This window comes from Gymnoscopelus microlampas, assembly GCF_963454915.1.
Source record: "Gymnoscopelus microlampas genome assembly, chromosome: 12".
NCBI classification, from domain to species: Eukaryota; Metazoa; Chordata; class Actinopteri; order Myctophiformes; family Myctophidae; genus Gymnoscopelus; species Gymnoscopelus microlampas.
In genome coordinates this window covers 11,747,562-11,774,398 of record NC_139949.1, presented here as the reverse complement: position 1 = coordinate 11,774,398, position 26,837 = coordinate 11,747,562, and the positions used below count along the sequence as shown (strand labels likewise).

At 41.6% G+C, this 26,837-nt stretch overlaps 1 protein-coding gene across 1 annotated transcript in view; it reads left to right on the top strand.

Moving 5' to 3' along the window:
- The window catches only part of LOC311057957 (pecanex-like protein 3), a 50,522-nt gene extending 24,552 nt beyond the window's left edge, over window positions 1–25,970 (top strand). The window contains exons 16-36 of the mRNA XM_084075178.1: window positions 570–680; window positions 1,773–1,864; window positions 2,274–2,383; window positions 3,874–3,979; window positions 4,316–4,408; window positions 6,447–6,597; window positions 6,694–6,838; window positions 7,455–7,632; window positions 8,534–8,642; window positions 8,829–8,958; window positions 9,189–9,247; window positions 10,968–11,183; window positions 12,807–13,060; window positions 15,477–15,707; window positions 16,176–16,279; window positions 16,565–16,712; window positions 17,058–17,288; window positions 18,206–18,480; window positions 20,107–20,279; window positions 21,226–21,638; window positions 23,229–25,970. Of these exons, the coding sequence (XP_083931304.1) occupies window positions 570–680; window positions 1,773–1,864; window positions 2,274–2,383; window positions 3,874–3,979; window positions 4,316–4,408; window positions 6,447–6,597; window positions 6,694–6,838; window positions 7,455–7,632; window positions 8,534–8,642; window positions 8,829–8,958; window positions 9,189–9,247; window positions 10,968–11,183; window positions 12,807–13,060; window positions 15,477–15,707; window positions 16,176–16,279; window positions 16,565–16,712; window positions 17,058–17,288; window positions 18,206–18,480; window positions 20,107–20,279; window positions 21,226–21,638; window positions 23,229–23,381 (3,482 nt within the window). The 3' untranslated portion in view covers window positions 23,382–25,970. The remainder of the gene's footprint in view (window positions 1–569; window positions 681–1,772; window positions 1,865–2,273; window positions 2,384–3,873; window positions 3,980–4,315; window positions 4,409–6,446; window positions 6,598–6,693; window positions 6,839–7,454; window positions 7,633–8,533; window positions 8,643–8,828; window positions 8,959–9,188; window positions 9,248–10,967; window positions 11,184–12,806; window positions 13,061–15,476; window positions 15,708–16,175; window positions 16,280–16,564; window positions 16,713–17,057; window positions 17,289–18,205; window positions 18,481–20,106; window positions 20,280–21,225; window positions 21,639–23,228) is intronic.
- Window positions 25,971–26,837: the final 867 nt, after the last annotated feature.

The following is a 26,837-nucleotide window of genomic DNA, read 5'->3' as shown; positions in this document are numbered from 1 at the left end:
GTCTTGTTTTGTTTTCGTCGCATTCTGAGCCAATAATTTGATGACCGGCAGCGGTTCTGTATGGAGACACAAAGGAGACTATTTGTGTCTCCTACTGGAACCGCTGCTACAAGCTCACAATGCATCGCAGTAAGTTTGTAGATTGTCTATTTTCAAAACAATTTCAAATCTTTGTTTTGTAGATAAGTGTTTAATTAGAGGCTCTGTGGAAGGCAGCATGCCATGCATACAAAAACATATCCCACTGGTGATCAAGTTACACAATCTACGTTAACATAAACAGCTAATGTAGCCAACATGATTTAACAGGCGCTTTAACCATTATGTACTATTTGTCGTTTGACGAAGTATACCACAAACAGTGAAAATTGCGATGCGTTGTGAGCTTGTATATCTTCTATTTTAGCAATTTATTTTTTTATTATTTTTAAAATACATTTTTTTTTAAAATGTGCTCAAAATAGAGACACCATGATTGAAACTTTATATTTAGTTAAAATGCATATTGCCAACATGAAACAGTTTGTTTTGACTTATTTTGTTTTTGTTTGTTCTGTTTTCTCCAACAGTGTTTGCTTTGTGTTTCCCGGTCATTTTCCTGTTTGGGCTCCTACCTCAGGTCAACACCTTTATCATGTGTGTGCTGGAGCAAATTGACATGCACATCTTTGGGGGAACTGGTAAGAACATGTTTTAACCCATTAAGACCTGAGGCAGATTCTACAAATGTCTTCTAAATTCTAACAGTTTTCTGAAAATCTTAATGTTGCTTTATCAGTGGTGCTTGACATTGTCCTTGACATTGTCATGTCAAGGACCCCCAAAATGATATGTATTTGGCCACGGACCACCATCTCAAAATATGTAGTTCTAGGGACCCCCAGACGCAAAGATTTGAGTTAAAACTGTCTGCTTTAAAATAATATATTTAAAGATTTTCACACATTTTCAAGATTTTTCAAAAATAGCAGATCTAGCAGATCTACAAGCTCGGAGCTTGTACATCTGCTATTTTTGAATAGCCAAAGTGTAAAATAATGTTTTTTTTGCTCAAATCAAAAAGTGACACGCGTTCCAACTCTTTTCACTGCCAGACTTATTTCTGGCTGCGTGCACCCACTGCCAGCGATTGTTTTTGATTTTTTTTTTACCTTTTTGAAGTAGTCACAGAATATTTATCTCCAGTATGACCGATCCAGTATAGGTTGCTAATCACTGAGGGTTGCACTGTGTGGTTTCACAAATGTCAACGAGGTCATCGCGACCTCGTTGACATTAATTGTCTGCCTTTGAAAATAACATATCTGGGCCAAAAATACATTGTAAAAAAAAAAAGTACACAGGAGCCGAGATACAGCCTTTTTAAGTAATAAGTTAACCAAGAAGTGAATGGAGCAGCAAATCTTCGGATGACGACATCTTGGGTTCTGAACGCTTTTTTCCAAAACTCGTCCAAAGTCGTTCTTGGCAGCCAGGACGTTATGATATCTCGTCCTAAGTCGTTCTTGGCAGTAAGAGAGTTAATGGGTTAAATAATAAAAAATGGTCAGAGCGAAGGATGATTGATTGGTCTTGCTGGCACATGTCGATCCTGGTTTCGAAAATACAACTGGGGCCTTTGTTCAGTTTGCATGTTCTCCCCATGTTCACTTAAGGTTCTTTTCAAAATTTGCCGCACGGATAACACCGACACATTGACAGTGATGATTTCTGTTGATTAATGAGCACTGTCGCTGTAAAAAATGAAATCCATGTCTTGTCTCTCTCCACAGCCACTACCAGCCCCTTATCGTCTCTCTTCAGCCTATTTCGCAGTGTGTTGGTGGCTGCTCTGCTGTATGGGTTTTGCCTTGGTGCTATAAATGTAAGTGGCAGCGAGGACACTTGAGAGTGAGCGTCATGAATAGAGAAACATTGTTCAAAGAGGGAGGAAGAGCCATGTCTGAAAAGAAGAAATGGCATACATAATCCAGATCCAGGCACTCAGGGGTACTGTAGGTTTGAAAAATGTAAAGGGCCTTAATTCATTGGGCTAGAATAATAATACAAAAATACACAAACATGTCAGCTTGCGCTTTCTTCAGGGTGTGAGAAATGTTGCTTCTTCTACCCACGATGAGCACCACAATGGAAATGAGTCAGACTTGATTATGTCATCCTCGATGATTTTAAATCTATACATTCTGTATGGGTTTTTTCAATATTTAAAAAGGTTGTGAGTTGAATGTGGTCTACTCTCTCCTCATGTTATGTTGTTAACCTTTGACCTCCAGGCGCCGTGGGGTGACGCCCATGTGCCGGTGCTGTTCTCCGTGTTCTGTGGGCTCCTCCTGGCCCTGTCCTACCACCTCAGTCGTCAGAGCAGTGACCCCACCATCCTATGGTCAGTATTCTGTCTTCATATGGCATCTCTAGTTTTATTTTATTTCTGATGAGTGACGCGTCACTTGACACTTTGTTTGCAGTAGTTTACATTAGGCTTGAAACGGCCTGCATTAATTCCCAACATATTAGGTGTAGTAAGAGATTCATATGTAGTACATACAGGTACAGTATCTGCGTTGCATCTGATGTTGCCCGGACTAGTACCCACTTGATTTGAGATGACTGTTTTATATGTTGCCTAACAAAAGTTTTGATGATTGAATCCAGAACAAACCATATTTTGTGTCAAAATGAGAAACTGTTCAAAAGCAATATCGCACTCGTGGCTGTGCTGTTACACTGTCAGCATGGCTGTGATTATCTTCGGCCGGTGGCCTCGTAACTACTACCGAATCATGTTTGATAGGAACATTTCAGTCCTTGGTGCACAGGCTTAGATGTATTTATTTATTTATTTTATTAAGAAAATATGAAGTAGATATTTCAGTGCGTTCTGTGCATGGAAGCGTCTTTGTGGTGTGTTTGAAGTGGATGAAGATGGAGAAGCTGGAAGATGCTGGCAAGGTGAAGTGTTTACATGTTCATATGAATGAACAGTGTTTTCATTCAGTGATGAGAGCACAAGCTCTTATAATGTGGATGAAGATGGAGAAGCTGGAAGAATGGACACAATCCACACAACCCACACAAAACTAACACGTACAAGCTAATGGATGCATAAGGAGAATTATTTATTTGGTGCACAACATCCACTCAAAACTCAGAAATAGTTACGAATGGATGGTCCGTGATGGATGAACTGAACTCAAAACCCCTGTTGTGCTTTTTTTTATGTTGATGTGCCACTGACGCTTTGACCAATCTTGAAAGCTGCATTATTCTGAAAGTAGTTAGAAGTAGGGAAGTAGAACTAGACAATATTTCTGGCTGTTTTGTTTCTTTATACTATGAAAAGGTCTTAATACTTTTACGTTTAATACTTAATACATATTTTAACACCAGATGCTTTTCTTATGTGAGCTACTTAACACTTTGACCCAAGTGATTCTCTTTTGGGTGACTTATGCACCAAAGATTATATTTACCCTTATTTAGGTTCCTGAAGCAGTGTCTTCACTGCAAATGCAGTACTGGTACTGTAGGTGTTAATTTGGGACCTTGACTGACACTAACATCCTCTATTCTAAATAAACATTTTATTCTTATCTGTTGGTTGATTAACCATGTTAATGGTTGATTAACCATTAACAAGCTTTGGTTAACGGTTATGAAAAACATTCAAAATGGTCATCCTGTACAACCAACCATCTAGTAAAAATTCTTTGCATTACATTTTACATTGGAACATGGAATATGTTCCAGGGACCACAAGAAAGCTCAGCTGGGGCCGGATTTGGCCTGCGGGACGCCAGTTGAATATCACTGATGTGCAGTATAACAGCACTATGAATATGATATTATGTGTTCTTTTTGTTCCCTCCACCCCAGGTCTCTTGTCCGAGCTAAATTATTCCCAGAGCTGGAAAATCGGACACCAGAGGAACCCCCTGTGGAGATCAAGGACCCACTTCCTGAGAAGCTACGCAACTCTGTGGTAAAGCCATAAACCCTTAACAAGCCTTTAGAAACCGTTCTAACCATGGTGCTGCTTTACTTTGTTTTTTGTGATACTCATGTGCCTGGGGTTTTGATGGCAATTAATTTGTTGTGCATTTATATAGTCTCAAGCTAAATCCAATGTTCCACGCCAGGATCCCCTGGCTCAAATGTGCCGAGATAAAATCCAGGCGTGGATTTGATTTGACAGTTTCATATTGATTGGTGGCATCACAGTTTTACATATTATCAGATTGGATTCACTGATAAAAGGCTTGCAGCGGGAAAACAAACTCTCTCTCCTCCTGTCTGTCTGTCTCCTTTTTCTTTGTAGAAAGAGATTCTTCATTCAGATCTTGTCATGTGTCCCCTCATGGCAGTCATCACCTTCGCCATCAGTGCCAGCACAGTCTTCATAGCTCTACAAGTTAGTTGTTGGCCATTGTTTCTTAATCGTAACTAGAGCTAGGCGGACGGAAGAATCGACGTGTAGACAGATGCACTTTACCTCCCTTTTAAAAATGACTTACAATTGTTAAAGTAGCAATATGTTATTTCTGTCCACTAGAGGGTGCCTTTGTTCAATTGCTAAACTAAAATGTCAATCTGTTACATTTCTACTGTCTAGTATAGAATAACCTAGAAATATTGAAAGTAATAGTCTAGTGGGAAGAATGGGGTATCATGCACCCCCACGGAAATATACTTATAATCAGTGTTTCTAGATTGGAAATGTGTGCAAAATGATGAGCTATGTTAAAAAGTTGTCAAAAGCCAATATTGCTCTTAAATTAACAAATACGTTGTCTAGACTTATGTTTTGAGGGTCAAGGATCACAATGAAACTATTCTTAAAGTCATCACATGTACCTGTGGCATTCTGGTAAGTGCTGTCTTTACAATAATATACAATAATACAATAATATAATATCATAAAATGTTTACTTATTATTATCATGCCAACTTCTATTGCCATCTACAAAATAATAGCCTTCTTCACCAATGTGTTCATAAAGGTGTCTTCTAACACCTCTTTATTACTTCCAACCGAACTCCTCTGGGAAACTTTGTGGGAGTCAAAGTTGAGAATGACTTATAACACTTTTTCAGACCGGGCAGCGGGCTCAACTTGGCAGACTCTTCTGCTCTGGAAAATTTTGTGGGAGCCAATCTCAAAGTTGAGAAGACCTGGTGTGAAAAACTGGAAAAATAAATACATTATTATAATTAATTGGCTGATATGAGCTTGTGCAACGTCTAACTAGGAGTTTGTGGAGGTGCGGAATCCATTCCAACCATTAGTTTTGAGTAAGAATGACTCATTGGCCAGATAATTGGCCATGCCTACTTTTCAGGGTGCCTATCCATCAAATTGTGGTGGCCATAATTTTCACTTGTTATTTTTTCTTGAGTATTATATGTAGATTCTTGAGGTTCCTAGGAAGTCAAATGGAAATGGGTATAATTTGGCATTAAAGGTAGGTTAAGTGATATTTTTTGGTTAAAACAAAAAGTATTTTGTTCAAAGGTTAAAGCACTGTATTCTGATATATAGATATATATATGCTATAGAGTGTTTGTTCAGTAACAGGAGTCTCCCCGTCTCTCCAGCTCTTTAATAAACAGAAAATACCTTTTCCGGTAGGTGTCAAAATCTCAGCCAATCAGGAGAAAGTACCCATTTTTAAGCTTCATTTTTATAGTGTTCCAGTTCTAATTTTGTCTGCTCATTTCTTAGTGTCATCACTTCCAATTTCACTTGTTTAATCTATATCCTGATTGAGTTCTCTATCCTGATTGGATAAAATTGAAACTGAAACGAAAATGCATTTTCTGTTTTATAAAGAGCTGGAGAGACAAGGAGACTCCTTTTACTGAACAAACACACTATAGCAATGAGTACTATCACAATATAGAGCTATTTAACACTTATTTTAACCAAAGAAAATCACTTACCCTACCTTTAACTTTGAAAGGTGTCTGGTGATCTAGAGTCTCTATGTCCATGTTTGTGAATAAATCAGCCAAGGGATGGCTGATTTATATTGAAAATAGATATTTCTATAATGGCTGCGCTAATTTGCATATACATGGTATATGGGACCTTTTGACAACTTTTTAACATAGCTCATCATTCATCATCAAGAAACACTTGATTATAAGTATATTTGCGGGGCTGCATGATACCCCCTTCTTTCCACTCTACTATAATGTTTGAAATTATTTTCTCAATGCAAATGTCCCATTATGCTTGAGGTAGGCTGTTTTGAAAAGCACCCACATTGCCTTTTCAACCGGTTTGTAAAATGAGGTGTCACTTTTTTTATACGTACCTTAATTCGAAGTAAAGCACTCGATTTCTTAGTGATTTTAAACTTCCAATGTTTGCTTCATCTTTAAAACTCAACATTCTTTCTCTCTCGCTCTCCATCTTATTTCCCCTTTTCCCCTCTCCTCATCCTCAGCCTGCTCTTAGCTTCGTCCTGTACATCATGGCAGGAGTGGTGGGCTTCCTCACACATTATCTCCTGCCTCAGCTTCGTAAGCAGCTACCTTGGTTTTGCCTGGCGCACCCGGTCCTCCGCTCCAAAGAGTACAGCCAGTTTGAGGTCCGAGGTGAGTGGCTACTTTTTATTACATTTTTATGTATTTATTTATTCATTTCAATTATTACTTCATTTTGAATTAAATTCATGCGGTGGTCTGCTACAGATGCTGCTCAGTTGATGTGGTTTGAGAAGCTGTACGCGTGGCTCCAATGCGTGGAGAAGTACTTAATCTACCCGGCTGTAGTCCTCAACTCCCTAACGACAGAGGCCCGCGCCGTGGGACAGAACCATAAAGAACTGGACATCTAGTAAGTATCTTCACATGTTATCAACTATAGAGCCCAACCGAAATATCAATTTGGCCGATATATTGGCCGTTATTTTACTTTTTCTTTTACAATATCAGTAACGGTATTAATCATGTAGCCGATGTGTCCCAATTTTGAACTACTTTCAACTAAATCAATTAGAAGTGGTATTCACTTTTTTTTTGTAAGTTGCCTGACTGCACATCAACTAGTCAACATACTTTCTGTACTCAAATATTTAGTTACTTTTATTTTAACAGGTGCAATGGAAGAAACTCTTTGATGAACATGATTTATATACAGTATACGTATATACTCTAAATGATATTTGTGCAGCCAAGATAAAAGTTATCTCAGATCTCATGTCAACCTTGACAACCACTTAAACCCTATAGTGTACATACGTAGTTGACCGGATTCCCAAGGGCGCTATACTAGGCCCCGTCCTCTTTTCGTTCTACACCAAATATCTTTGCTGAAAATGGTCGATCTACTACCTCACAACGAGGTGCGTTATGACACTGGTAGATCTGCATCCCCAGAATAGGGGCGATGGGGTTCAAGTGGTTAAGTGTAATTATGTACTACTCTATCGTTTCTCTCTCCACTCCTCCAGTAGCCGCGCTCTCTTCATCTCGGTGGCAGGGATGAAGCTGCTGCGATCGTCGTTCTGTGCGCCGTCGCTGCAGTACGTCACGCTGTGCTTCACCACGCTCTTCTTTCAGTTTGACCATCCCAACTTCTCCGAGACCTTCCTCATCGACTACTACTTCATGTCCATTCTCTTCAGCAAGGTGAGAGATGCACCACACACCTCTGCATCTGTAGCAAGAAGTTATGTTTTTAACCCTGGTGTCGGGTAGGAGACCAGCTAGTTGACAAGTAGACCTGCTTGACCCCCTGGCCAAGCAGGATTCCCTTTTGAATGAGTGGTAGATATTTGGCCTCCCATATGGGTGACGTAGGTTTGAATCCCGGGTGCAAAACGTAATGGACTGCAGCTTTAATTGTGAGCACAAACTTATGAACTTTAATTGTATAGCACCTTTTAAAACATCATTTCAAAAAGGCGAGATTTTTACACATTTTTAGACTTGACAAGCATTTAAATGGCCCTGAGTTAAGCCATCTGGAGGGTGATTACTACATACAGTATACTGTTAAAGGGACAGTATATGCATATTTTACAGCTCAGTGGAATACAGTATACTGTTAAAGGGACAGTATATGTATATTTTACAGCTCAGTGAAATGCTGGAAATACTAAGTAACATGGCTACAGGGCTCAGACAGCTTTAAAGTCAAAAACGTTCTTCATTTCTTTAGTACAATTCTCAATGTTGAGTCATCCATTAGTGACTCAGAGGGTGTACATTAAATTGTGTTACATTGTACACTTGCAGAGTTAAATGAAACCAGGATTTTACAGTGTACAGTGCCCTAGGCTTTACATTCAAAAGTAATTGAAATGCTGTTTGTCAACTGCTAAACATCTGTTTTATTCTCTCTTCATTCTTCTCTTTACTTTATAAAGATTTGGTTCTCAAAGTGGTGTCCAGGGACACTCGGGGTTCCTTAAGGGGGTCCTTGAAATTAAAACGTTTGAGAACCACTGCTTTAAAGCACATTGTGACAAAGTGGTGGGCCAGGTGTGTGTGTTGGTGATTAGTGATGCATTTTTCTTTCCCTTGCCAGATGTGGGACCTGCTGTACAAACTGCGTTTTGTGTTGACCTACATCGCCCCCTGGCAGATCACCTGGGGATCAGCGTTCCACGCCTTCGCCCAGCCCTTCGCTGTGCCTCGTATCCTTCAACATTATACTCATACAGTCACTGTGTGTGTGTATGTGTTTATGAATCTCTGATTAGACATTCTGCCACAGCTCTAATATCCCTTGACTGCAAAGGCTATCTATTCCATTTTGAGGGAATTTTATTTGAGCAATTAAATTGATGTCAGAGAGATCCTCAACTCGATTGTTACCTCAGACTCTGCCGTGCTGTTCGTCCAGGCTGTGTTTTCTGCAATATTTTCTACTCCTCTCAACCCGGTCCTGGGCAGTGCTGTATTTGTCACCTCATACACCAGGCCTGTTAAGTTCTGGGAGCGAGACTACAAGTAAGTTGCGCTTGGATTCTGTTGTCTTGTGTGGTAAATAGTCACAATTTCCATGTCTACCAGGATGTTTTGCATTAGTTGTAATTCTCTCTTATAATAAAGTAGAGCTAGATGATACTTTTACAGAGATGTGGTTTGAGTGCTATTATCAGGAGATATTGGCACTCATTAGAATGCCTCTCAAAATGAAGGTGGGAACTAAATGTGGTATGACTCCTCCTACCTTGCAGCACCAAGCGGGTCGACCACTCCAATACGAGGCTCGCCACTCAGCTGGACCGCAACCCAGGTAGGCCATGAGAGAGTCACTTGTCTTTTCGAAGTGAGAAATGGGAACATAAAAATTAAAGTGAAATTAGAACAAGCTCATTAAGCCTCAAGGGATCAAGGCTAGGTGAAACCTTGCATATGGCTAGACTTTGTTTGGGCAGTGTGATACATTGTGGGCAATTTCTTTGAGGAATAGTCTGGTTTTGTCTAGAAAGTTAATCCTGGATATAAAATGCTCAACTGCAATTTTCTGTATTGGTCGTAGTAATATTTGTTGTCAAAATGTACTATATGACCGCAAAAAATATGAGGACAACAAACCGCAGTTTATACACTATAAGATTTATTAGGAAATGTATGAACTAGTTTACAAGATTATACCACACAAATATTTCTAATTAAATCAAATTACCTGCACAGTTTCAAAATCACAGAATTACACCTGGCAAACATTAAATAACCAGACTTCTCCCAGTAATAATAATCCCATCTGGATAGGGCTTTACAATACATGGTAAAACCATGATAAATTCATCCATAGACCTATAAAATAACAATTATTAACACATCGAGTGCCATAAACGGTCCGGACCGTTTTTGAGAATCCAAACGAGAAGTGCCGAAAACGGTCCGGACCGTGTTTGACCCAATTCTATTTTTATACGAGGGGCGCTAAAACGAAACTTTGGGATCACCCAAGGAGTTTCTGAGAAGGAGAGGCTGGATGTGGCTCCTTGTAAAAAATCCTTCCGGTCGGCGTTTCCAATGTTATCTCCTTGACTAAAAGCTTAATATCTCCATTTCTTTTTAACGTGGTGGAAGCGAGCCGTTTTCGATCGGCGACCACGCTGCAATGGAGGATCGCGTTGGAAATGTTATTGTTCCAGGCGTTAGTCGGGAACCTCCGCCGTCTCGCACGCACGCTTTCTTTACATGCACTTCCGCGTCGGGGCTTCTACAGCACGAAACGTATAACGTAAGTGGATGGAAGAAATGCAGGCATAATATTTTAATAAACCTCTGGCACTCAATGTGTTAATAACTATATTAGATAAATTAAATGTAGATATTCTGACGATGGAGAATTTTAACTGAGACTGGATGGTGTGCTTGTGACAATAGCCATGAAATGGAGTGAGAGAAGAGAGATATTCGTCTTAACCCATATTTACACTGTACCTCTGCAAAAATTGTCTGCCGATCAACTGAAACGTGACCATGCCTCTCTTCTCAATGGAAGAGTAGGTAGACCACCTCACTGCAAATTATGCTAGTAGTTAATTATGTTGTACTGTATTAACATAGGGATGGGTCAGAATAATCCATTTGTTTGACGTGGCAAAAAAATCCTATACTGGCATTCAGAGGCTTGACCACAGTAACAACAAGCTACTGTATGTCTACTGTGGGTGTAAATATGTTCCTGTTTTCTAATGTATAAGTCTAGTACACAAGAACAAAGTCATGAGGATACCAGAATAAATGAAAATGTATTGTTTAAGCTTTCTTTTATTAATGGTTTAATAAAAGGTGCACATGCTACTGTTCATTTTTTTTTTATTAAAACCTAAAAAAACGCATTTCATAGTGTAGATTAGGGTTCCAGAGATGAACAAAAACGACAATGTATCAAATGGGGTTCCGTGGCATAGTGCATATCAAACTTGGGGATCCTTGAAATTCAAAAAGTTGAAAATCGTTCTAAACCACTGGTGTCTGTGCCCCCTCTCCCCCCCAAGGTGCGGATGACAACAACCTGAACTCGATATTCTACGAGCACCTGACCCGCTCCCTGCAGCACAGTCTTTGTGGTGACCTGCTGCTGGGCCGCTGGGGGAACTACAGCACGGGAGACTGTTTCATCCTGGCCTCAGACTACCTCAACGCCCTGGTGCACATCATCGAGATTGGCAACGGCCTAGTCACCTTCCAGCTGAGGGGCCTGGAGTTCAGAGGTTGAGAATAGCACTTTTTAATTAATTGAATTTTATGAGTGGTTCTCAAACTTTAATTTCAATGACCCCAGCCCAGTTCACACCTATGATTTGCAACGCAACTCGTTCGAACTTGCAAACAGTTGCAAGAAATTGCAGTGGGCTAAAATGACTGTTGCAGGTCGGCGCAGTATTGGGATAATGCTGGTGGTTGCAAGTTGTAACTAGTTGAGAACTTGCGAATCATTGGTGTAGACTGAGCTGTAGGCCATGGACCCCCATAACTCTAAGAGTGTATAAATGCAACCAAATGGACCAATAACCACTATCATTAGATGCCCTCTGGGAAGTGCTATTAAATGCTCAGAACAGCTTGAAAATAATATTTTGCAATACAATTATGATCTGAATCACAAATATAGTGGTTTGCTGTTTGACTCAATAATGGTAAGAAAAAGTACAAAAAGGTTGCACAAGAGCAGTTATTTTCACTTGCACAAATGCTCCCAATTATATTTCTAGGTCGCACAGATTACATTTCGCGAGCATATGTGACCAAAACAGTTGCAACTTTGAGCCCTGAATATGTATTGGAAGCTGTTATTGTTTGCACAAGTCTCTTTGATTATGTACAGTATGTAAACCGAATAGAATAACATTGCTAATTGTCTTTTTGCTATTATATTCTTAGATCTCCATATTTGAACTTTTTGCGTGAATGCCCTACTTTGTCGTACAGTAGTCATGCAAAAGTAGTTGGAATAGCCGATGTACAAGCTCACAACACGTTGCGATGTAAAGCTGTGTGAGCATCTAGATGGTCAATGTTTTTGCTGTTTTTGCAACATTTTGAAAGTTGATGGTCTGATGGTTTTCATAAATATTTAGTCTGTGAACAGTATTAATAAGCGCTTTTGACTAAATAACTACCGGTACATTGGATCCATTGGAACTAGGGGTGTGCCGATACACTAATTTCACGAAACGATACGATACGATATTTGGCTCACAACTTCGATACGATTTCGATACGATACGCACTTTTTTTATTATGAAAATATATGGAGGAGAAAAAAGAAAATGCAAACAAATAATTCTGTTTTTGCATTATTCAGACATGCAAACTTGTAGCTTTTCAGCTACAATAGCCGTTTTGAATCCAAATAGTATGACACCTGACCCGAAAAAAAAAACATGTTGTCACTCTTTTCACTTCGGGGCCGTTTGCATGCCTGATTATTATGATTGTAAAAAAAATAAAAAAATAAAAAAAAGATTTTTTTTTTTTTCAAAAACGATATTTTTTTTCCCAAAACGATATATATCGTCGCGAAAACGTATCGCGATATATCGCGGGACGATATATCGGCACACCCCTAATTGGAACACAGGTTATTTTTTTTTCTTTTCTGAAAATGTATGGTTTTCACCTGTCAGCGACCATATATACTGTACTTTCCTCTCCTGTACTCCTGTACCTGTCTTTCTCATGTAACTATACCACTCTATACTGTAATGTATACTGTACTGTCTTCTCTCTTTTTATTATGCTGCCCTCTCCTCACTGCTATAGTATACTATACTGCCCTCTCACCAATACTATACTAATATACAAATACTATGCTGTCCTCTGTCACCTCCTAGGGACATACTGTCAGCAGAGGGAGGTGGAGGCCATCACAGAGGGGGTGGAGGAAGATGAGGGTTGCTGTTGCTGCGAGCCGGGCCACCTTCCCCACATGCTGTCGTTCAATGCGGCATTCGGCCAGCGCTGGCTGGCGTGGGAGGTGGCGGCCACCAAGTACGTCCTGGAGGGCTACAGCATCAGCGACAACAACGCTGCCTCCATGCTGCAAGTGTTTGACCTCCGCAAGATCCTCATCACCTACTACGTCAAGGTGTGACGTCAAACCACTTTCATCCTCGCACTCGCATCAGAGCAGTGATTCCCAAGCATTGGGTCGCCGCCCTAACCTTTCCTACAAAAAAATGACGATTCAATAATTTTTAAAAAAGCACTTAACTATTTAGCTGCCAAAGACGTATATATACGTCTTTTAATAATCAGCTGTTGTCCGCCAAAGACGTATATATACGTCTTTGAAAAAAAGGGGGAAAAAAAATGAATTTTTTTATAATTTCAACCCTTGTCGAATTACGAACAGATTAGGAGCTAAAAATGTTCGAAGATTTGCTGCTCCATTCACTTCAATGTTAAAATTCAAACGGACAAACAATTCACTGTTTTTTGGTTTAAAACTACTGGTTTTGAGCTATATTGAAACATCAAACAACACATGTCAACGAGGTCAAAATGACCTCGTTGACATTTGTGAACCCACACCTGAATCTCATCTGTGATTAGAAACCATCTGGGGATCAATCATACTGGAGGAAAAAAATCTGTGGCTACGCGAACAGGTACCAAAATCATGGCAAAACCCTGGCAGAGGCTACAGACTGTTCTGAAAAAACTCTGGCAGTCAATGTGTTAAACGGTTTCAGAAATTTGTAAAGATTTTCATGAATAAAAATGTAAACCTTTGCAACTCAAAAGTTTTAACATTTCAAGCTCACAGCATGATGTTTTGTGAGCTTGTAGATTGGCTATTTTGCAAATGGGTCTTAAGAGGTTAATTCATTAATTTCTTTTACATTTAGTTCCCTGGAACATACTAAATTGCTCTTTTAGTTATCAAGCTGAAAAAGTTTGGGAAACCCTGCATCAAAGGCCACTGTAACAGTTTTGAGCTTTGAGCTCAGTACTGATAGATAGCGTTAAAAGTGCCATCATCGGTGTAAACTCACTCCTCAGTTGACATGGGGGCTCCTGTCACGACTTGGATTAAATGCGGACTATCAGGTAATCCGATAGATTACACAGGACTGCGGAGAATTCGGGAATTGGCATAAATTCTAAATTAAGAGAAATCAAAAGCAATTGGTAACAAAAGATTTTTTTAAAGGATCCCTCGCTAATGAGCCTTATATGCCTTAATACATTGTAATTGGCCTATATAACTAAAATTAAAAAAGAAATGAAAACACCTTACATATTTTAGAAATGGTACCTCTTTCCTTCAATAGGGACCGCTCCCGTTGCAAGTTGATATCATATGTCCATGTGTGTTCCAGCCCTATGCAAAATAGAATGCATGATGTGCTAACTAAAAAACAACGTAATGCTTTGTAAGGTTAATGTAAGCATCAAAGCAATATTTTAAATACTTTTCTAATAGCACCTGCATTCCATACATTCCGTAGGGCTGGACCGCACATAGACAAATGACATCAACTTGCGACGGGAGTGGTCCCTAATGAGTGAAAGATGAACTATAAACTAGAAAAAGTGCTCCTCGGAGCACAGGTCTCCGCCAGGTCAGGTAGGTTATTGTGGCCTCCTGGTGGCGCTATAATAGGCCAATGTGAAAAGGGTGGCATTTATTCTTAGGCCTTTCACGGCAAACGGACACTGCATTCATGATTTGAGGCATTTTGTTCCAAAAATGTATTTTGCTAAATTAGACCTGCTGGTGGCGCTATAACAGGCCAATGTGAAAAGGGTGGCATTTCTTCATCGGCCTAGTGGGAATGTACGTGTGAAATTTCATGGAAATTGAAAGCTGCGTTCATGATTTGAGGCATTTTGTTCAAAACAGACCAATCCTGCAAACTTTGGAAGCCAACCTTAGCCAATCAGGATGGAATATGGGAAATTGGACAGATCCGTGTTGATCATATGACTATAGAGATACTGTGTATCGATTTGTGTGATGTTTGGACAAAATCTGTAGGAGTAGTATAAAAAATGGGTTTTACACAAATCAGCCTCCTGGTGGCGCTATAACAGGCCAATCTGAAAGATTTGGGCCAGAGGTTCTGAATTGGCATCCAGGGAGTGTGTGTGCCCAGTTTCGCAGCGACCGGGCCAACGGTGCCGGAGATTAGCTGTTCACAGACAGAAGGACACACACACGGACGGACGGACGGACGGACGGACAGACAGGGAGCAAAACATACTCTCTCGCCATGCCTTTCGGCCAGGCGGAGACAATAAAATGTTAGTTATAGAGGGTAATTATAATGTATTAAGGCTTATTAGGCAGTGATCCTTTTAAAATATGTATATAAAAAGTTGAAGTGATTCAGACGGGTCAAGTACATACATGTCACAAACTAATAATAAAAAACAAAGACAACATTTAAAAAAAACAATCAATAAAACAGACCAAAGTATATTACCATTGACCGCTATGCATTACACGCTGTGCTTCATACCGTATGTTGTTTCTTTTCATTCCCCTTTCAAAACAGAGCATCATTTACTACGTGAATCGCTCTCCGAAGCTGGAGGAATGGCTGGCTAACGAGACGGTCCAGGAGGCCCTCCGGCCCTGCCAGGCTCCCACGTACGTGGACAGTGATCCCACCTTCAACCTGAACATCGATGAGGACTACGACCACAGAGCCTCCGGCATCACTCCCTCCGCCTTCTGCATGGTCTACCTGGACTGGATCCAGTACTGTAACAGCAGGCGCCTAACGGTTAGGCAATCCTATGTTATGTTATCACCGTCAAGCAATAACCTTGTATGTCTAGAACCTGTGTTCCAATGGTTCTAATGTAGGTGTTTAGTCACAACGTCTTGTTACTTTTCATTGGTAAAGTAAAATTTACAGCTCTCCAAGCTCACAGTGTGTCGCATGAGTTGTGTCTAGAAAGAACTGATTAACTTGTCGAGCCGTTTCGTGGTTAACATCCAGAGGCCACTGAGTGTCGGGACCCCTATGTGCAGGGCTAATGCATCATGAAGTTTTATTGGCCAAAAGGGGCCTGTTCTAAATGTAGAATTTCTGCCACACTTTCCAGACCGTGTTCAATATACCTGTAAAAGGTAACTGTAGAAAATACTAATTTGTTTTAAGAACGGTCTTATTGGTTAAAAAAAAAATCCTTTTGTTCCCCATCACGTAGCTTCATCTTGTTAACCGTTTGACATTTGTGTGTTGTAGCCCGTGGAGAGTGAGCGGGATTCGCCCCTTGTCAACCTCTGTTTCGGTCTGTGCATCCTGGGACGGAGAGCCCTGGGCACAGCTTCTCACAGCATGTCAGCAAGGTAAGTCCCTCCTGCCCCCGCAGCCATCTCGACCCACCCTATTCCTTACCTCGCTCTTTCACAGGAACACCTTTTTTTACACACTTGTAAATGTCCATTCAGCTGGCCAGTCTGGCCAGTTTAAGGGCCCCTCGATAGGAGATGCTGTTTGAGTAGAGAGAGCAGTTCCCAGATGGTTTGGGGATTTGAACTTGTAACGCTGTGGCGTTACGTATGCTTCTCTAACGTCTATATACCTCAGTGTCAGAATGACGAGCCAACATTGTGTTTTTATCCCTGTGACAGCTTGGAGCCTTTCCTCTATGGCCTTCATGCCCTCTTCAAGGGAGATTTCCGCATCACCTCCCCGAGGGACGAGTGGGTGTTTGCGGACATGGACCTGTTGAATCGGGTGGTGGCTCCAGGTGTGCGGATGTCCCTCAAGTTACATCAGGTATGAATTCTCTCATACGCAAATAATGGAGTTACAAACAACAGTTTGGCGTTTCGGTTCTCTGGCTTGAGCCCAGGCATGTGATCACAGATGTTATTTTATATGGAGTGGTTCTACTCAAGTCAGGGATGAACACAAAACAATTGTAAAATTGGTTTTATGGAAATGAGACCTGGACTTTATTGTCTTTGAATTGTACTAACCTGTTGTTATTGCTTTTCAAATCAAATCAAAGTCCAAAGGAACAAATTGACGGACATCCCTGTGGTTCAACAGAGTCATTGCACTGAACACACACACGCAATATAGATGTACATCATACCCATGATTCGTGTCTCTATCCAGGACCACTTCACATCCCCAGACGAGTATGAAGACCCCGCGGTGCTGTACGACGCCATCACAGCCAACGAGGATAAGATGTTGATCTCGCACGAGGGCGACCCGGTGTGGCGCAGTGCCATCCTGGCCAACATGCCCTCCCTACTGGCCTTGCGGCACATCATGGACGACGGAAGCGACGAGTACAAGATCATCATGCTCAACAAGAGGTTCCTCAGCTTCAGGGTCATCAAGGTCAGTGTGGTTAACTAACTAAATAACTAAATGAAATTGTCTGGTTAGGCCAGTGATTCTCAACCTTTTCCATTTCTAGGACTCCCATTTTGAGATGCATTAGGCCACGGACCCCCATTTGCTATGAGTTTTTAAATCTACCCAATCCTCAGTGTTAATTTAACTCTTAACTAATTTTGAGAGTGTACAAATGGAAACGAATGGACCCGCAAGGTAACCGGAACGTACATACTCATTTGTACGTTCCATTTGTATACTGACCCGCAAAGGTCCTTTCAGACCCCAGGTGGTCCACGCACCCGACATTGAGAAACTGTGTTTTAGACCACTGTTTCCCAAACAGTGGGTCGGGACCCATATGTGGTTAAATACCCCTTTTGTTTTCTGTTTCCTACATTTTGTTTTTAATTATTATTTTATAAGAAAGAAAAAAAAATCATTTGAAGGAAAAAATACTTCTAAAAAGTAGTGAAAATAGCAGATGCGACGTGTTGTGAGCTTATAGATTTGCTGTTTTCACTAGTTTGGGTTCCAGGGAGACATAAAATGTCTATTTTGGTCTCGAGCTAAAACGTTTGGGAACCACTGTTTTTATACAGTCCAGAGATATGACCTTTTTTAACCCATTGATACCTGGAACGTATCTGTGTCACTTTAGATGTCTTTGGCTATTCAAAAATAGCAGATATACAAGCTCATAGCGCGGCACCGAGTGCCGCGCTATGAGCTTGTATATCTGCTATTTTTGAAAAAGCGTGAAAAAATATTTTTTATAATTTTTTTTTCAAAATACTTTTTGGATTTAGAAAACATTTTTAAGAATCGCCTCAGGTCTTAATGGGTTATAAGATTTCTTGTTCTGCTGACCGCATCCTACTCTATGCTCCACCCCCCTCCCTCTCTCCCTCGCTCCACAGGTGAACAGGGAGTGTGTTCGTGGTCTTTGGGCGGGGCAGCAGCAGGAGCTGGTCTTCCTGAGGAACCGGAACCCGGAGCGCGGCAGCATCCAGAACGCCAAGCAGGCCCTGAGGAACATGATCAACTCGTCGTGCGACCAGCCCATCGGCTACCCCATCTACGTGTCCCCGCTCACCACCTCCTACGCCGGGGGCCACACCCAGCTCCGCTCCGTCTGGGGGGGTCCCATCAGTCCCCACAACATCTACACCTGGCTCATCAGCAGCTGGGACAGGTACGGCCTTGATTGACTGTTCTTTTGTGATATTTTTATTTTTATATTTTGGGGGTACAACAGTTAATCAAGCTAGTCGATTTGATAAATGATAATGAAGAATTGATAATTAATTAAATCTATTAATAATCTATGCGTATTTTCGCCTGTCATTATAGGGAAAAACATAAACAAATTCTAACATTGTGACATTACATAATCGATTATACCCTGCTAACGTTTGTTGTTGATTATCACGATGCGACGCGCTTGTAGATCAGCTATTTTCAAAATGTTTGCACGACACCATTGTGCGAGAAAGTATCAAATAAAACTTAAGTGGTTAATCCATTCGTTGATGTTTAAAAAATAAATAAAACCTATACAATTCTCGGTTATCCGATTGATCGAAAAAAGTAATTGATAGATTAGTTGCTAAGGAAAAACTTGTGACACCTACAGGTTAGTCAGTCGGGTGAATTGAAGCGACTCCATGTGTATCGGGGAGGAAATCCTCCCCAAAAACCAACAAGTAGGGTTTAGGCAAGCCCCCAGAACGACGGTAGAACAGTGAAACGGCCAGGCCTGGTGGTCAGATCTGAGCATGCACTTAAAATGCCACTGCTTGTGCATCTCCCGTTTGCGCGCATGCTCACGACGCGTAACGACCCATGGAACCAATGGAATGGATCCATATTGGTTCCATGGAACCAATATTTCTTACTTCCGGCTGCTTCAAAACGCCACTGAGCACTTTAATAGAAATTAATAGCTGGGGGGCGGGGCAATCCGCCCTCTAGATATATTATAGCTCTATGGGTTTAGGAGGGACAGAAGGAGATAATTGCAACAATGTACAAAATAATAAAGATGATGGCATATCTACTGCAGTGCCGGTAACGTCTCAGTAACCAAGTAATGAATGTAGCATGATGTTAAACAATCCAGCAGTGTAAATGTCAACAACGACAAGGCTTTTACCTTTGGCTTCGGCACCAAACCCTCTGCCATCGTCTTGTGTAACGACGCTTTGTGAAGCTTGGCCGATTAAATCCCAATTTCACGTTTGTGACACCCACCATCCATCCTCAAGCCAATTTTAATATAGGATATAACAACCCAGAAACATGTTGGACAACCTCCAGGCAACCCCCCCACAGACTCCAGGTTGGGAAACACTACCCTAAAGGTTGTTACACACCGGTGAATATACGCAAAATTCGGACTCGTTCCGAATAATTAAAAGACGCTTTTTCGCTTCGCTTTTTCGCTTTTTCGCTCCATGTACGGAGCCATTGACTTTATAAGGTTTTAAAAAAAACGCATTATTCGCACGAAAAAATCGCCCCGGTGTGTAAGGACCTTTAGGCTTACACCAATGTCTGGGTGACCTTTTGTCACACGTTGTCGTTGAAGAGTTCCTCCTTCCCCTCTTCATAATTAAAAGACGCTTTTTCGCTTCGCTTTTTCGCTTTTTCGCTCCATGTACGGAGCCATTGACTTTATAAGGTTTTAAAAAAAAACGCATTATTCGCACGAAAAAATCGCCCCGGTGTGTAAGGACCTTTAGGCTTACACCAATGTCTGGGTGACCTTTTTGTCACACGTTGTCGTTGAAGAGTTCCTCCTTTCCCCTCTTCTCTCCAGGTTACAAAAAGGTTGCGGTGCTGGCTGCAACAGCGGAGGGAACATCGAGGACTCTGACTGCGGGGGAGGCTCCGCTTCCATCTCCACCAACCAGGCTGCTCACACTACACAGAGCACACCGGCCAACAGCCTCCCACTGTCCCACCTCACCACTGTACAGCCTTCCTCAATGGGTAAGGCACTGGAACACTCACATCACCACTAATTCAGCAGCCCTCCATAGCTGGAACCAAGATCCGCTGCCTTTTTTTTGTTGTTGTGAATCTATGCATGCAGGTATTTAATCAGAACACTTGCACCAGATGTGAGATCACAAAGTTGCACACCGTCAACCTGAGGCGTCATTTCATGAAAGAAGGTAGAGGGTGGCGGGAAAAAGGTGACCACTTGAGCCCTATTCAAAAATAGTGAAAATAGCCAAATCTACAGGCTCACAACGCATCACGATGCGACTTGTTGTGAGCTTGTAGATCTGCTATTTTCCCTTTTTTGTTTGAAAATATAAGCCCATAATAATATGATGTATAATAGTAATGCCCAAAGTATGGACGGCAGGTTGAAAGTGATTAATGTATTGTTGCAAAAAAGAAAACGCATTACTCTATATGTATCACATATAGATGCACAGGCATGGATTGAGATTCACTCGAGTGCTGATCTAAAATCAGATTAATCTGCAAAAAAGGTTCAGGTAGTGAAAGAATGCATAGAAGAACAGAATTTGAGGTTTAATGCAAACGCTAGGGGGTGGCAGTTACCATGCCCTGGGACCCCAAATCACACCCCTGCAGCCAACAAAGAAAGGGGAATGAATAAGTGAAGGCACATTTCAGATTTGGTTGTGATAAAAACCTGTGATACTAATGGATGTTAGATTTGGTTTCTTAATATGTCCTTGTCTCAATACATAGCCATAAGATGTAACAACGTCACCTGACATAGGAAGTATCAGTCTGGGAACCCATTCAAAAAAGTAAAACGAGATATGTTTCGCTTTAGTGCGCATGTAAATACAAGTATAAACTGAGCTCTTTTAGTAAACCCTCACCTTAAATTTGTGTCATCTGTGTTGTCTAAATTACAGTGGCATTGAATGAAATTCCCCTTTCCCCCATTCAGGCACAGACAACCCTGTAGGTCCCAACACCAACTGGCCTCACCACCCCCAGCCCCTCCCGCTGGCCCTGCTCAGCCAATCAGAGGGCAGAATGGAGGCTGGGCTTCTCACCTCCCTCCACCGCACCTCCTCCATTCAGGGCCTGCTGGGCCAGCAGCTCTCCAGCTCCCAGCTCTCCTTCAGTGGGTCTGTGGCTCCTCCCTCCTTGACTGGCCCGGACCGCTTCTGCCCTGGGAGTTTCCTGGAGAGCTCGGCCCACAGGGGAGGCCAGCGGGCTGGCCTGGGTCTGGGCCTAGGCGGAGGGCTGCACTACGAGAGCCACTTTGGGAAGTGGAGTCTGTCTGGAAGAAAGGGCTATAATGGGCCGGCTGCAGTGGAGGGAGATGGAGGCACGATACACAGCATACGCACACAGGTGAGGGAGCCCCACAAAATAACATGCTGATTGGATACGGTTGACTAATCTTTGATTTAAAGTCAATCAATTCTGATCACTCATTCAGTCACTTAAGGACAGCTGGCAAAAGCAACATTATCACATTTGTGACCTCTAGCGATGATGGCAAGCCCAATACTCGACCACAGAACAGCTGTTAAATGAATAGTTTTGCTAAAACAAAAATAGGATTTGTATGCCCTAATTTATAGTAGTTGTAGTGCTTAAGACCTATGCAATTCCAAAACTTGACTATTCAAAATGTTAATCCCTCTGTGATTTCCTGACAGTGTGGGGAGGGAACACTGGGTACACTGCTGTAGCTTGAACCATAGATTTTCAAAAGTGTTTTAATCTCCGTCTCCTTTAGTTTGTGCATGGCAAAACTCCCACCGGACCATCTGTAGCAACTGTGTTTGGTGGATTGTTTTCGTCCATGTTTTAACATGTTGCTCGCAGTGACCGTTCAGCATCCTGTAGCCCGTTAGCTTGTGCTGATTGGTCAAATGCTACTGTATCAGCCCTAGGGCTAATAACCGCTATCAGCCCTAAGGCTGATATAGTTTATCACGCTCTCTGTCCCTTTTCACTGACCTCACATATCGTCGGTGTCCAGCCAGGACCAGCTAACTCCATTTTCAGTTTTTTTTTTTTCTGTGTAAAATATCAAAACATTTGAACCAATGAAAAGTATTAAAAAGCGCCTCTGACGAAAACTCCCAACTCCATTGGATCCTCAAACTGTCCGTCAAAAACAAACAACTCCCCCCTCTCCTCTACAGCGCTGCTTTTCAACAGCATGAGTAGAGCGCGTTGCGCAGTGAACGAGGAGGAAGATCACGTAAACAAGCTCCCCGTAGTCTGTTAAAACTATGCAGTGTACCTGTTTATCAAACTTAGCACTGACGCTAATGTTATGAAAACAAGTAATTATATTTCTAAAATCTATTAAGTGTTTAATGAGGAGAGCAATGTGACAAGAAGAAAGGCGTTCATAGCATTTCTGTCGCACTATTCTACTACCTCTTTGCAGAAGTTATTGTAATATTTAAAGTCCTGTTTATTATTGTAGGCCTATATAATAAGTGGCATGAAGCATCAGGGCATTAATTCACACGTTCTTGTGATGCATTGTGAGCTTGGAGATCCATTGTTAGCTTTTGAGAATTTGTACCCTTCAGAAACCTCTCCCTTAGCAGCGAGTGGAGCTATTGTTGTTTGGACACCTAACTCCACTTCAGCTTGATTTCTGCTCGTCTGAAACTGCTAACTCCACTAGCGCTGGGTAAAGTGTTGATTTACCCGCGATTTGGTTAAAGTGTTGATAATATAATGACACATGCAAGTATCTGACAATATATAAAGTCACTATACCAACTTTGATGAGGCAGTGTTGCTTTGTTTTAAAAAATATAAGGTTTTCTTCATTTCCTGAAAAACGTATATTTTGTTTTTGCGTTTCCTGAACAATGAGCGTTTTGGAGTTAGCAGTTTCTGGCTGGACAGCAGAGATATACTATACTGAGTATATAAAGGCTGGGTATATGTAATATATCCTTGTTTCTACAGCCTACCCCTCCAGTGCCTCCACCTGAGGCCAGTCCGACGCAGGACCCCCTTGGAGCCACACAGTCTGTAGACAGCATACCGCTGACCTCAGTAGACCCCACGACCCCGCGAGAGGAAACCACAGAGCTGCCTTTACTTGAGCACCTGCGCTGAGGAGTCTACACTGCTGGAGAAGACCAACCGACCGGCACCACAACACCCCTCGCCCCCCCCAAACACACACACCCCCACGTTGTCCTGATGTTGGTAAATTCTGGATTTGGGCTGCATCGCCCCCTCCCCCACCTCTTAGACAGGGAACTCATTCCAAGTCTTCTCTGGACTCATTCCATAATGATTCCTCATTCAAAGATTAACACTTGAAAAATTGTGTTTGTGGGAGGGTGGGGGACTTTTTCTAAATGGGGGAAAAAAGATTGTTCATTTTCCCCCCCCTGTTGCACATTATTTCAACCCACCGCAATACTGGAGATATTCAGTTGTACATGAATACATCTGTCTGCTTCAGCCAAAGGAGGTGTAAAACACTGAATCCTGCACATCAACAGCAGCATCCATTATGCCTCTCCCTCCCTCCCAGCCAACATGCGGTGCTTCTACAGCCAAGTTTACAGTCCAAGTGTCGGCCCGGACAGGACAGGACTAATAGTATAGGCTAATTGACACAGGAGACGTGGGAGGGGGTGAGGTGGAGGTGCAGTTTGTGGACAAAGCTGACGGGCACGGTTCAGGACGTATTCGGGGTGGGTGGGCGGGGACGACAGTGGTGCCTACCATTGATATTGTGTTGATCACAAGACTATATGCTGGCAGTACGGTATACTAAGGCCTTTTTTTCCTTTTTTTGGTGAGTGGAATGTCTTTTTACTTTTACTTGAAGAATCACACGTCTCAGTGTCTGAGGCTCGCTGAATTGGGATTTGTTTCTCTCCGAAGGTGACCTATCAAGAATCCCACCCCTTATACACACACACACACACACCTCTCTGGCCAGATCCAGTCGAGTCTACAAATTCTCTCCATAGGTGGGGATCCGGGCAGTTCTGCGTGTGGCAGAGCTCGCCACTACTACCCAGAAGCCCCTCCTCTCCTTTCCCTAGAGTATGGCTCTTCCCTGCCCTCCCTCCCTCCCCCCTCCAACTGCTACTATAATACTACTGCTACTGCATCTCCTGCTACTACAAAATATACCCACTACAACTGCTGTTTTGTGAAACAGTCAAACTCCAGCGTTTTAGTTGGACAAATAAACTTAAAAGTTTATGAGTGAAAGCAAAGGTGGAATATTTATTGATTCTTAATATTGTCTTAAAGATATCTGTAAGGGGGGGTTGTCGTTACGGCGTGCTTGGAGAAATTAGATTCTGCCTTCTGTCAGCTCACTTTTATTTCTCCCCACTTTGCTCAGTATCATTGCAATTTTTCATCATCTCACTAAATGACCATCTTTCTTAAGTCTAATATATTTTTTATGTATATGCACATATACATATATGCGTATATATGTGAACTGGAAGTATCCCTGAGAAGTCACTTTAAGTTTGTTTCCTTCCCAGCCTTGCACTCCTTTCCCCCTGCCACTGTGAAAGGCAGACTGATAACACTGGTTGACTTGTGGGTCGAAGCAGATAACACAGAAAGAAGCTGACCATCTCATAATAAGTCTGCCCTGATTGTTTTTCCTTGGGTCAAGCAGCTTTAGGCTAACTGAACTCAATGTATGTATGCCCCCTTCCCCCCCAATCTCAGCCCCTCGCACCCGCAGGATTGATCTGGATGCTGGAATTACCTTGTGCCATAGCGTAGACATCTGTCCCAGAGAAAGACTCCGCCTTGTGCACGCTTCGGATTTCTCACCAAATAATCGTCTAGTATTATGAACTGTGTTTGGTTTTATAAGGAAAACAAAAAACGGAAGCAAGAGTTCTCAGGGTCTTGACATGGGGAAAGAAATTGATCTACCGTCTTCAATAGGAGGGCTGTTTTTTTTTCTTTTTTTGTCCAAAGGGATAAAAACCGATAAAGGAGAAATCATTTAATTAGTGGCAATGTCATTAAAAAGTTGCATATTAGGTCACGTTTGAAGTGCCAGAAGGTGCCCCCGATCATATTTTTGTTTTTTCTTCAGTGATGATGGGTTAACGGTATGGGTTAACATTTCACGCTGCATGCTTATTGTTTTGCCACAACTTTAGTTTTTTTGCATATTTTTCCAGCTTCAGAGGACTGTTTTCTTCTGCCATCAACACAAGGGACACACGCACATAGGGCCAGCCTGTTTCTTTATTAAATAGACATCATTACTGTCCACAGTAATGCTTGGGAATATCCCGATAAGAAACTTTAAGGCTAGCATGTTATTGTTTGGAGAAATTCAGACATTTAAAAAAAAACTTTTGCCTGTTAAGATGCTACAACAGGCAAATTGTGCGTCAGTATCCCCGGTTCTCGGTAATGTGTTGCTAACTCTGTGGCTCAGGAAAAACAGAGACTTTCTGATCAGGGTTGATTTCTGTTTTTCTCCACTTCCCTCCCTCATTCATTCAGGGAGTTACTTTTCTTTCTTTTTTTTTATCCAGGAGAGGAAAGCACAAATTACTGGAAAGACCTGGGTGTCAAAAAGCAAAAGGGATTACTTGATCTCTGCAATTTATGTACAGCATGTTTCGTATATAAATATATATTTAAGATATAAAATCTATTTTATTATGATTGGATTTTGGGGTTATTTTACATTAAAAACACTATGTTGCGGCTTGGGGCGGGACGGAGCCTTTCCGTTTGTTTTCTGTTCAGAAGAGTGGCTTCTGAGTGAGAAAGGCACATGTCACATTCAACCATGCAGTTTGGGAAGAATTGATTTAATCATTTTATTTTTTGCACAAATGTGTATCGTACATCAGCCCACTTTGTTATGGTTTATTGTTTTAGTTCAACGAGAAAAGGCGGGCGGGGGTCTTTTATTTAAGAACTTTTAGTCAATATTCAAGTTCTGTACAGTTTTTTTTATGTGATCCCCCCCCCCCCCCCCCTATTTAAATTAAAGCTTTTGTGTCTTTGTTTGCAAATTAAATGCAGAGTGGTTTCATTTACCTTTTCCCCCCTTTGTCTTGCTGCTTATTGACTTCTTTTGGGGCTGGGTTAACTATGTAGCAAAAGAAAAAGTCAATACTATGTCCATTGAAATACGAGCACACACCTCTATTCTAGGATCTCATATCTGCGATTCATTTTGACTTTGATTTGAACTTTTTATAGTCAAAACAAAATAAGAATTCTAATCCTGGGGGCCTTTGCAGGTTAGGACCTCAAGCTGTTGTAAAGTACCCTTCCAATTAAAATGTACAATTGAAGCATTTAGCAGATACTCTTACCAAGAGCAACTTTCAAGTGTGGGTTTGGAATAAGCAGATTAAGCATGAACTTGAGTCAATGCAGAGAGAACAATGCATTGCCTCAAAGAAACTAGGATACAAGGAAAACAATGAACCTAGCATTGTCCAAACCACATCCTATCTAAATGACTTTCTTAATATTTGTGGTCAAGAACAACATCAAAAACATGAGGAAAAAGTGACCCTATCTGCACAGTAAACTAGCATCTGTCTC